Raw genomic sequence first — 12427 nt, forward strand, 5'->3', positions numbered from 1 at the left:
CTAAAATAACACCATGCACCATCACTACCTGAACTGAACTCAGTGAGAGCTAGTAACCACAAATTTGCATTTATCTCACAACTGCAGGTGCATATCTGCATTTCAGTTTGGGATGGGGGGTGGAAGGTGTCTGTCACAGCCTTTTCTGTGCCCAGCCCCCTCTAAATATAACTTGCCGTGTCCCCCACAGATGGCTAACATTCATAATTGAATAACAACATATTGTTATTATATTAAGACATTTTACATAATTTATTCACATTAATGCTTAATAAGTCACTTCAGTTCGAAGAAGCTTGCATAAATGGCTCTTTTAAGAACCGATTTTACTGGAACTTTTTTGCATCTATTATTACATACATTCGATCGTGTCACCCTTTACTGTTACAATGCACTCTATGTCGGTACACATGTGACAGCAGGCGCTGCTTAATGTGTTCCAAAATGCTGTGCATAAAAACGATGTTCTTCTGAGGCTCATACCTCAGGTTCTGCTGAAGTTAGAAAGCTAGTGTCAAGTGTTTTGGATAGCCCTTGGGCTAGGACCATTTTAATTCGCAACAGAAGGATCGCCTTAGCGTCACTGCCCTACTGTACAATGTCAAAGTACGAATATTACACATTTTCTCCTGATTAATCAAATGGAGCAAACCGGTTGGTTCTTTTTTGCGTTTACTGTGATCTACTGTGCGCTCTAAGGGGTTTGGAGACACCGTTCATGGCCGGCTCTTCAAAAATGTTTTTCTTTGCAATTTTGCGTCCCAAAACAGAGCCAAGGATTCCAAGATGACTGATTACATTTGTGCGGTATATTTCTACGGTTCTGATATCGAGTAACCCTGAAAATTTTGTTGCTGTTTTTATCCGTTTCCGAGATTCGGAGCTTCAAAGTTCCTAAGATCTACACGTAAAATTCGCCTGTAAATTCAGGTGTGAGGCGAAAACCAAGTAATAAATAACCGGAGCAAACTTCTCAAATTGTAACCTCATATTCTCTACCTACAGGCATTTGTCTCGAAGTGCCATCGTCTAGTTTTTAAAAATCTTTATCCTTTGTCGAGAAACACCCCAAAAACAAGGTTTCTAGGTACCAAAAGGGATATCAAAACCGAGCCACAGATTCCAAGACCACTATGCATAGCAAATGGGTGTAATTTGTTTCGATATACTCCTAATATCCCGATCCCAATCTCGAATAACCTTGAAAATTTTCTTGATATCTTAAGCCGTTTCCGAGATACAGAGGTTCATAATATACACACTTTAACTCCAGTCGAGGCGAAAATGTAGTTCATGATGCGACGTAGCACGGAGAAATATGCTTTAAAGTGTCACTGTTGTCATCAGAAGGTACTGGGAACTCGACGTTGTTGTACTGAAGCACATGCAAAATTTTAAATTTTTGTCCACGCAACATTCGGCCTGAGTTGTGCAATCAGTTTGCTTTATTTCAATTTCACGTAAGTAAACGACACTGCGCAACAGAATTAAAGGATAACTTTTTCGAAACCCTCTAATTGCTTCCTTCTACGACGCATAATTTAGAAATTTGTCTCAAAGCTGCATACAACCTTCAGCATAAGACCCTCCTCTGCAACGGTGCAAGAGCGTGGCGTCCTGCGATGTCACTATTGAACCCGACAGTGTTTGTAACAGCAAGGTGTCGTCACATGCGAAAAAAAAGGAAAACTACATCTCAGAAGCTCATGTGACGTTCAGGGTGGGTTAATGGTGTCACATTGGCACCTGATTTCACAGCAATTCTGCCCAACGCCATCGTGGGCGTGCCGCAATATGGGAAGGTCATCACATCCCCCTTGTACGTCCCATTCCTTCTTTTGACGTTCCTGCGACGGAGTTCAGAACCGCGACGACCAAAGTTGAAATCACGCAGTTTTCTTATGAGTGGCTGAGGAAATCGTTCGAGGCACAACACCATTAAGAAGCGGCACAAAAAGACCCAAGGGGCCACAGTTTTCCCTGGGGCGTTGAATCCCACACATTTCGCAGCCGTAAACGACAGTTCACAGTGCGATCCGGAACAGGAAGATGTTCTTGGCCGCCTTTGACAATGTCGACATCCTCGGACGGTTCAGCCCTTCTCTAAGGATATTGTGGGGCTGCATCCTCAATAAACGTGACCACACCCCTTTGGACTGCAATGCGACTGCATTTTTTGCTCTTGCATTCGCGCCCTCATGTGATGTGATCATGAAGGGGTGCGACATTGACACATGCTTGAATAAAACGGAAAAGAATTCCTCTAAATCCCTGCCCCTCCACCCCCCCCCACCCTCCCTTGTTCGGCAAAACCCACGGTTTTTAAAAATGAACGTGTACGGAGACAATCCATCAAGAGTAAATCGAGCAAACGTATAGTTGTGACGACCACGGCGGATAGAACCATCACACCGACGTCATCTCAGACGCCGTCGCAATCTGTTCCACCGCGTGACCGTGACCGTGGCGCGGGGCGCGGACGGCGGAGGGAGTGCGCCGCGAGAGGAGGGTATTTAAATCGGCCGCCACCGCGACCGAAGCCAGTTCCCCCTGAGCAGCCATAGCGTACGGATCTCTGTACCGGCACGCTCACAGGAGCTCAGTTCGTCAGTTCACCTGATGATGGCGACATGTATGATCGCCGAAATATTGTGCCCGTTGGACACTGTAGACCGGCAGTACACCCGTGGATATTTTGTTTAGTAGAATATTAGCCCTTTTTCCTTCCTATCGGAGCATTTTTCTGCTGGTAACACGTAATAAAAGAAATAGGGCCTCTCATTGGATGTTACAGGAGATGGGAAGATGGTGAGGTGGGGTGGGGTGGGGTGGGGTGGGGTGGGGTGGGATGGGATGGGAGAACTGGTATTCAGCTTCCTGTCTTCCCTTGGGCTGTTCTTTGACGTAGAGGTAACGGTAGAAGAGCGGCGGATAGTTCTAGTGGCGGCAGAGCGAGCGTAACCTTGGTGGCCTCGGCGGCGTCGCCGGCGGCGGCGCTGGAGGCGGCCACGGCGGCCATCTTCTTCTCCTCCTCCTTGTCGCGGTGCGCGCGCCGCCCGGCCCCGCGCTGCCTGTAGATGCCGGCGAAGATGAGCACGTTGAGCAGCAGCAGGCAGCAGCCCACCGCGATCGTCACCGACAGCGCAGCCGTGTAGCTCTGGTAGTGCGAGGAGGCCAGCCGCCGCAGCAGGCCCCCTCCACCGCCGCCGCCTGTTGACAAGTTCCAACTTCCACTCTGCTCTCACTGCACGGGCCGACTGCTGCATGGAGATCAGACACTGTGCGACGGATGGAGGGAATGCTACTAGCAGAAGAAGTTTATTGAATATTAATCCACAGACCATTTTGGCACTGAAAATCAAATTAAAATGAAAACAAAACATCACTTACACCGACTCCTAATATTGTGTCGGACCTCCTATTGCCTGGCGTAATGCAGCAACTCGATGTGGCATCGACTCAAACATCATTGGAAATTCCCTGCCGAAATATTGAGCCATACTGTCTGAAAGGGTCCTGTAGCCACCATTCATTAGTCCAGTAGCCCACTTTCACTAGCATTTCTCTTTCTTTTCCTTGTTTCTCTTTTTTCATAACTCTCATACTGGTGTGATTAAACGGGTGTGATTGTGTGTCACGTTGCTAGACGGTGGCGTAGTCTGCTGCAGAAAGTCTGCGATAGTCGTACAGATTCAGCAGCAGTTGTACAGAATAGCCAACTCTCGTAGTGGTCAAGTAGGCAAAGGGATTTGCGCTACTTGTGAGAAATCTACCTGCGTTAGGTTGGTGGCGGAAATGGCATCTTTGGGTTTTTCGGGCCACGGTGTGCGTGGAAGAGGCTGGAGAAGAAAAAGGGAGGCAGTCTGCCGCCGGTACGGGAAGCGTCCACAGCTGTGCTCCAGTCGAAGAAGGGTGAGTTAGAGTGACTGCGTGGCGCGTTGTTACTTGGCGAGAGGAGAGCTGTTAGCTCTTGGTCTCACTTTTCAAGTCTGAAAGATTGCTTTGCCTTGTCGCAGAAAGCAATGCAAAACTTTGGCAGATTTTTCTTTTAGTAAATTTCTACAGCAGATCTGGATCCGCCAGAAGAGCGCCTCACAAAGGTGTCGATAAGAAGTGAGCACTCGCTTCTGTATGAATGTCTGTTTGCCTTCAGCTGTGCCTATATAAGCTTTTATTCTTCTAAATATTAATAGCTTTGCCTTTTCGTAAATTTTCCTTGCTTTACGTATCTTTCACCCATGGGGAGCTAGCCACGTGGTTGAACAATAGAGTTTGTTGGGCTACCATCATAACTAACTGTCTGATCTCACGTTTGTTTTAAAGAATGTTAACTGTTCATGATTGTGTGGTGTGATATTGTTGCAACTTGGCCACGATACCTGGCAATTGCGTCTCCACAAACCACGTGGGCACGCGTGTGTACTTTGAAACGTGTACCGTTTCACGAGTTATTGATATCAGTTATCAGGCAACAGCAGTTGCATAAATGATTCACGCCAATGATTTTAAGTGTAGATTATAACGGTGAATGTATCGATGCTTTTCTTTAATGTTTTAGAAATTTATGTTATCAGGGATGTACATGCCTCACATCCATATCTTAGGAATAAATGATTTTATCCACAATTTTCTCTTGTATTCCGAGGTTACGTTTTTGCACCTACGCCACTCACCTCATAGCTTTCCCTTTAGCACATCCAACGATTCAACACGTTTCCTTAAGCGCAGGTCCAGTGATTAGTTTCCCCTTTTATTTTAAAACAAATGCTTTAGATTAAGCCTTATTTTCAGGTGTGTTGCTGGGAGCTGATCTTACGCACAGTGTTGATGCATTTTCTATTTTATTTTAAATGTTTGATTCTCGTGAACAGTGCACGGTCAATACTATTAATTGCATCGTATCCCCTATGGGTGACGTCACAACGTATGCATTTTTATGAGTTTTTGGTCTATGATCAAATTAATTTATTTTCTGACTCGGCCAAACCTTTGATTAGTTGTATGGTTAGAGTCGGTGGCGACCCTAATCTTAACGCAATAACGCGTAGAAACAGGTTAGTTACACCACAATTGCGAAAGTGTCGTCAGTGTAGGATCTTGTGAACGAAGTGGCCCCTCGATTATGTCCCATAACTGTTTAACGGGATTCACGTCGGGCTATCTGAGTGGCCAAACAATTCGCTCGCGTTGTCCAGGACGTTCTTCAAACCAGTGGCAAACAGTTGTGGCCCGGTGACATGGCCCATTGCCATCCATAAAATTCCATTGTTGTTCGGGAACATGACGTCCATGAATTACTTCAAATGGTCTCCAAGCAATCGAACATCCAGAGGACCCTAGTCAATTCCATTTAAAAACAGCCCACACCATTATGGAAATGCCAGCAAGTTACACTGTGCCTTGTTGACAAATTTGGTCCACGGTTTCGAGGCGCCTGCGCCACTTTCGAATCCTACCAGCTCTTACCAACTAAAAACGGGATTCATCTGTCCCGGCCGCGGTTTTCCAGTCGCCTAGGGTCCAATCGATGTGGTCACGAGCCCAGGACAGGCGACGTGGGCGAAGTTGTGCTGTTAGCAAAGGCACTCGCGTCGTTCGTCTTCTGCCATAGCCCATTAACGCCAAATTTCGCCTCCCTGTCCTAACAGATTCATTCGTTGCACGTCCCACACTGATTTCTGCAGTTATTTCACGCAGTGTTGCTTGTCTGTTACCAGTGACAAATTTACCCAAACGCCGCTGCTCTCGGTCGTTAACTGAAAGCCGTCGGCCACTGCGTTGTCTGTGCTGAGACGTATGTCTGAAATGCGGTATTCCCGGCACACTCTTGACACTGAAGATCGCAGAATATTAAATGCTCTGATAATTTACGAAATGGAATGTTCCAGGCGTCTAGCTCCAACTACCATTCCGTGTTCAGATCCTGTTAATTCAAGTCGTGCGGCCATAATCACGTCGAAAAACTCTTCACACGCATCACTTGAGTACAAATGACAGCTCCACCATCGTGCTGTCCTTTTACACCTTGGGTACGCGATACTACCTCCGCCTTTACAAGCGCATGTCGCTATCGGTAGACCTTTGTGATCTCAGTGTACACTCTATATCCACCTTACGGTGTGTGGCTCACATTTTTCCCCAGAGATAGCGTCTCCTAGCAACAAATAAGATAGGTTCAGTCTCCCTGTTCTGGTGAAGGGGGTACTCCTTGGTCGAAAGGCAAATGCCAGAACTGTGGGTTCGTACTGATAACGCCAACACTCGACACCCGCGATTATTTTTTCCAGAAGATCAGTTGCCTGCGTTTTGCATTCAGTCAGTTCGCGGCAGGCGTCCAGGCATTATTGTTGTTTCTTCTTCAAAACTTTCTGGAGAATGATTATGTGAACTGGAGGCGGAAGAGAGGGAAGGAAAGGCACTAATGCTATCAGCTGCATCTGGAATCAGCGGTGACACGTGAAAATGTGTGCCGGACTCGGACTCGAACCTGCGATTTCCTGCTTACCAAGCAGTTGCGTTAAGCAATGAGCCTCTCGGACACAGCAGGTATCACACTTGCGCAGACTGTTTCGGTACGCTCCCCGATCGACTTCCACTCGCACCTAGCGCCTCCTATCCGTACTCCCTGTCGAAAGAACAGATATCAGGCATGCATATAATTCTGGAGAATGCCATGAATATTGATTTGGAGGTATAGCTTCATTGTGATTTGTCCCGCAAAAACGCTGACATACTGGGCTGCACGTCCACTACTTATCACTGCCTGCTCACAAATGACAGGTCGAACACACATCTATTCTTGACAGTTGCTAATTTAGGCTGCGATCATAACAACTGCGCTGACGTTTTTTGTGTACCAGGAATAAAATCTGTTTCGGAACTTTTTGGGGGGACCGCGTATGTTGCCCGACTTTTCTTGGAAAGTAAGATTTTTGAATTTCAAAAGTAAACTTGTCTGTGATACACGACACCAACCTTATAGTGGCCCCTACTAGATTTTTTTGAGCATCTCGGTAATGTTCGTTCTGGTATCTGCCTTTGAATATAGCTAGTTTTATAAGTTCATTCCTCTTTAGGTTGCTCCTGACGGTTCCTCCCAATGATATACCGCCAAAAGTATGATCAGACAGTAATGGATCTCTTCGCCTATTAATACGTAATAGAACCACCCATCCCGCTGACATTCCGGACCCTGACGTTGCTGCAGCATTTCCATTGCCTCCTATGGGATTTCAAAATCCCTCTGCAATGAATCAGATACTCAACACAGGGGGAATTATAGAAGATTAGTGTTGCTTGTATAAATTGGACAGCCACAACAGCTAGTCACAGTGAGACCTGAAGATGTCGAGCAACTGACTTGTGGAAATGTCCAATTTAGACAATACGATCCGACGCACTGGCCGAAAACCTTTTAAGCATTTATTACGTCGGGAAAGCCTCAAACAGCACATCGGGATTAGTATTATCCATCACGATACAAGCTGGAGAGAAAGCTACTGCGTAGTTTCTTTGCTAGGACACCTCCTCCGCCCCCCCCCTTTTCCTCTTTTTTTCCGAGAAACTCTTGCGAAAGTCGAGGTATCGCCGTGCGCAAAAATAATATTACCGATTTCATCTCAGTCTATTGTGCTTAATGACATCCACCCAACCGACCAAAAATAACACTAATAATGGTGAAACAGTTCACACTGGCAAACACAGAAGTTATTATCAGCCAAGTGAGCGACGAAGAGGAGTCTCACAACGGGGACCCTCGGAACTCTAGATAAAAAAAATATACTGGAAGCATTAAAGGTGTGGTGCTGTCATAGAACGTTAAAAATTAAATGGACAGGTAAAGTAAAAAACTAAGAAGCACTACAAAGAACAAAGAAGGAAAAGAGTCTATGGAAGATCATTACCAGGAGAAGAGACAATTTAGCGGGACAGGTGTTGCAGCACACAGAATGGTTAACTTTGCGCTGAAAGTGCAGTGAAGGGAAAAATAAGCAAAACAGATTACAGAAACTGTTCATTGTAGTAAAAACGTAAAGATTAAAAGATTAGCATAAGACTGGAAAAAATATTATAGGCATGAAATCAGTTCAAAGACTGGTGACTTAAAAGAATGTTTCGCGATAGACAACGTCGGCTATCAGTTACATCATACAGGGTTGTTTTTGCTTGTGTTGTTTATGAAACAGCGAGAAACTCCGTTTAGCCGCTGGATTTTAGTTTTGTCCGCGAATTTCCTTAACCAAACTTCGCTGTTATACAAAACGGTATGTATATTAATAATTTGTTTGGGTTTCCACAGAATCTAACTCACAGGTGTTCCAACCGTCCCGTACATTCCTGAAAAAGTTTTTGGTTTGTTTTCAGCATTTACACAGTAATCGTGTGTGACATTGCATCCACGATATTTAAATTTTGCTAATTATTGTAGCGAATATTATCTAAACATATTCCTAATCGTTATTATAAGAGATCGGGCGAGATGGGTGCAATGGTTAGCAGGTTCACATTCGCAGAGAATGATGTTCTATTTCCCAACCGGCTATGCGGATATAGATTCCCGATTTTTTTTAAATAATGCTAAAGGCAAATTCCGGAATAGTTCCTTTGAAAAGGACACAGCTGATTGAATTTCCCATACCGTTCTCTGTCCATTCTTGTGCTTCGTCTTTCGTGATCATGATTTTCTTTCAGTACCAGTATATCATTGCATTAGAATGCTATTATTTTGATTTTAGTTTTCAGTACTTCGCAATTATATTTTATGAGCAGATGGATTTTTGTACTAATTTCCAGGCTATATGTCCGTACTGACAGTATGCAAAAAGATGGGTACTGACTAACATACGTCGACGTAGACCCATATCTTTAGGACGCTGGCTACTCCATACGTTATCATCTACGTACAAATTAAACAGAATGGAGGATACCCAACGTCCTTGTCTAACACCTTATTTAAATTCCGTCACTTCAGCAACAGGTATTAAACCAACTGTGTTCTTTTACAGACTTTTAATAACATCCATCATCCACCTTGGGATGCCTTTCTCTTCTAATTTCTCGCCATACCTGACGTCTCGCCAGCAGTGCATATCCGGCACCATGAAGTCGCAATGGAAGCATGTTGTATTAGACGTCCCCTCAGAGTTCGTTATTATGTTCTTTGTTCTTCTCATTGTACGTAAATACTGTGTCTTCAGTTTGCTCTTACTGCAAATACCACATGTACGCTAGTGACCTCAAATTGTATCTAGCGCTAAACCAATAAACCTGAAGACAGCCATCGTGAATCTCAATACCGACCTGTTTGCCCAACGAAAAAGGGGGCAGGATATTTGGTTAACAGTTCAACCCACACAAGACACAAGCGGAACTGTTTGGTCATTCTAGGTTTATTACCCTGAAATATGGGGAATCCCTACAATCAGGACAAATGTCAACTTTTCTCTTTCATAGAAGAGTCTATGAGTAATAATAGATGAAAATCTAAATTGGTCTGAACTGGTAACCGCAATGTACAAGAAGGGCTCAGCATCTCTCCATGTCGTACAAAAATATAAAAGGCGCTCCGCTCTTGATCTGAAAAAGAAACTTGTACAAACAGTTATACTTCCAATATTGATTACAGCGATGTTTTATTGCAAGGCCCTTCTCAGAAACGCTCATGATACCTGGAATTGGTTATGAATGCCTGTGTTCGTTACACCTGTGACGTTCCATTATTTGACATATTTCACTATCATATTCACAACTATTCTGGCTGCGTGCAGTCAAGCGCAGATATTTCAATGCTCTCTGTCTTCTACACTATATTATCAGCGAAAACTGTCCCTCCGTTCCCATCAGAGCAAAATCCTTTTTGTCCCAATCTATCGTTCACCCACTTTCTCGAAGTCCTTCTCAGTAGCAGTAACCCGACTCTGGACTAACTGGAGAACTGAATAACATCTCCATCTTCAGAAAACAGTTAACGACGTATCTACTAAAGTAACAATACTTTCCATTGTCACTGTACGCATTCTTTACCGCTGTAGATCCCTCTTTCAACCATGACGATGCGGTCTCCTTAAATTTTCTTCCTTTCCAAAGAACTCGCTATCTCAGAAAATATCTATTTTTTTTCACACATACAAATTCTTCTTATATCTGCTACTGTCATTATTGTTGTTGTCATTACTATTATTATCACTATTAGTAGCAATAGCTACAGTAGTACATGTGCTTCCAGTATTAACTTTCCCAGTTCATAGTATTATTTATTCAGTTGTCACTTCAGATACCTATCATTTTAATAATATTTGTCATATTAAAATTGTTATTTCTTAGGTAAGTATGATTTAAAAATAGGTACTGTATGTGTGAAACCCTGGTCCGATGTAAGAGAGGGCCTGCTAGTCCTAATCAGATCAGGTTAAATCAATATATAAGATAAATATATTCCACAGTTTGGGAGAGGTTACTCTGGCTAGATATACAGCTATGGTTCAGGATTATAGTGCTTTTATATTTGAATGACTTGTTTTGGACGAAGTATTGCACGAAGATTGCGCAAACAAAAACCATATTGTTCTTCAAATAGGGTTTCAGTTGATATAGAGTAGCGACTGTTTCTACTCAAGACCTACCTCTGTGAAAAAAATTCTCTTATTTTGTTTGTCTGGGATCTTATGACAGTTAATGGGATTAACCAATCAGATTATTTCAACGTGGTTGCACACGGACGTGCTTTTGGTATTTGTTGCTTTCTATTACTGTCGTTTGCGAGGAGTACCGTCGTTTATTCTGTGCGACTTGCATAATCTCGAGTTACCTTTGGAGATAGTAAAAAAAGTATGAACACCTACTTAAAAATAAAAAAAATTAAATAAAAAAGACCACTCGAAATTACGACTTTTACTGCACGAAATCGGAAATGCAGCATTATGCAATGTCTGTAAAAGAGACAAGAAGTTACAAGTTAATTTTACAGGAGATTTCAAAAAGAGTCATCAGATTTATCAAGACTATATCTCCTACCTGAAAACAGATAAACACACTCAATGAATTTTAATTTAAGCATTGAAACCAAACATTTATTCTGGTGCCAGTTGTAAGAGATCGGTTCATGTAGTTGCCAGTAGGATGTGTCTAGCACAACTAGCTCGCTTGCTCGATCATAATACACTTGGCACAACATGCCGAAAATTTCATTTTTAATAAATGCTAAAATCATTTTAGATACCCGCCGTAGCCTATTAGAAATATTTTTAATGCAGATGATCTTTACTGCATCATGTGTTAGAGTTACTGGCCACTTGCGGCCTGTAGTCATTTTAAAATGCCGTTCTGTCGCTGAAATGTTTGTATACATATCAAAAAAAGTTTTACATCACCTCGATTCCGAGAGTTCCAGAACCTGTAGAGAAAATTGGAACAGGGATCAACATAAACATCATGTACACCCTTTTTATAGCTCTTGAAAACCACACATTGCATGCTGTACCACCACACAGCGAGACCTTCAGAGGTGGTGGTCCAGATTGCTGTACACACCGGTACCTCTAATACCCAGCAGCACGTCTTCTTGCATTGATGCATACCTGTATTCGTCGTGGCATACTACCCATAAGTTCATCAAGGCACTGTTGGTCCAGATTGTCCCACTCGACTACGGTGATTCAGCGTAGATCCCTCAAAGTGATGGTGGGTCACATCGTCCATAAACAGCTCTTTACAGTCTATCCCAGGCATGTTCGAAGGGCTCATGTCTGGAGAACATGCTGGCCACTCTAGTCGAACGATGTCGTTATCCTGGAGGAAGTAATTCACAAGATGTGAACGATGGGGGCGCGAATTGCCATCCACGAAGACGAATGCCTCGCCAGTATGCTGCCGATGTAGTTGCACTATCGGTCGGAGGATGGCATTCATGTATCGAACAGCCGTTACGGGGCCTTCCATGACCATCAGTGGCGTATGTCGGCCCCACATAATGCCACCACAAAACAGCAGGGAACCTCCACCTTGCTGCATTCGCTGGACAGTGTGTCTAAGGCGTTCAGGCTGACCGGGTTGCCTCCAAACACGTCTCCGACGTTTGTCTGGTTAAAAGCATATGCATCACTCATCGGTGAAGAGAACGTGATGCGAATCCTGAGCGGTCCATTCGGCATGTTGTTGGGCCCGTCTGTACCGCGCTGCATGGTGTCTTGGTTGCAAAGATGGACCTCGCCATGGACGTTGGGAGTGAAGTTGCGCATCATGCAGCCTATTGCTCACAGATTGATTCGTAACACGACGTCCTGTGGCTGCACGAAAAGCATTTATTCAACATGGTGGCGTTGCTGCCAGGGTTCCTCAAGCCATAATCCGTAGGTAGCGGTCATCCACTGCAGTAGTAGTCCTTGGGCATCCTGAGCGAGGCATGTCATCGACAGTTCCTGTCGCTCAG

The 12427-nt window shown here is 44.0% G+C and overlaps 1 protein-coding gene across 1 annotated transcript in view; it reads right to left on the reverse strand.

Annotated features, from left to right (window-relative positions):
• The window catches only part of LOC126421040 (neuroligin-1-like), a 746590-nt gene that overhangs the window by 28716 nt on the left and 705447 nt on the right, over nt 1–12427 (reverse strand). Inside the window, exon 11 of the mRNA XM_050087234.1 lies at nt 2963–3210. Within this exon, the coding sequence (XP_049943191.1) occupies nt 2963–3210 (248 nt within the window). The remainder of the gene's footprint in view (nt 1–2962; nt 3211–12427) is intronic.

The sequence above is a fragment of the Schistocerca serialis genome, chromosome 1, assembly GCF_023864345.2.
Source record: "Schistocerca serialis cubense isolate TAMUIC-IGC-003099 chromosome 1, iqSchSeri2.2, whole genome shotgun sequence".
Classification (NCBI taxonomy): Eukaryota; Metazoa; Arthropoda; class Insecta; order Orthoptera; family Acrididae; genus Schistocerca; species Schistocerca serialis.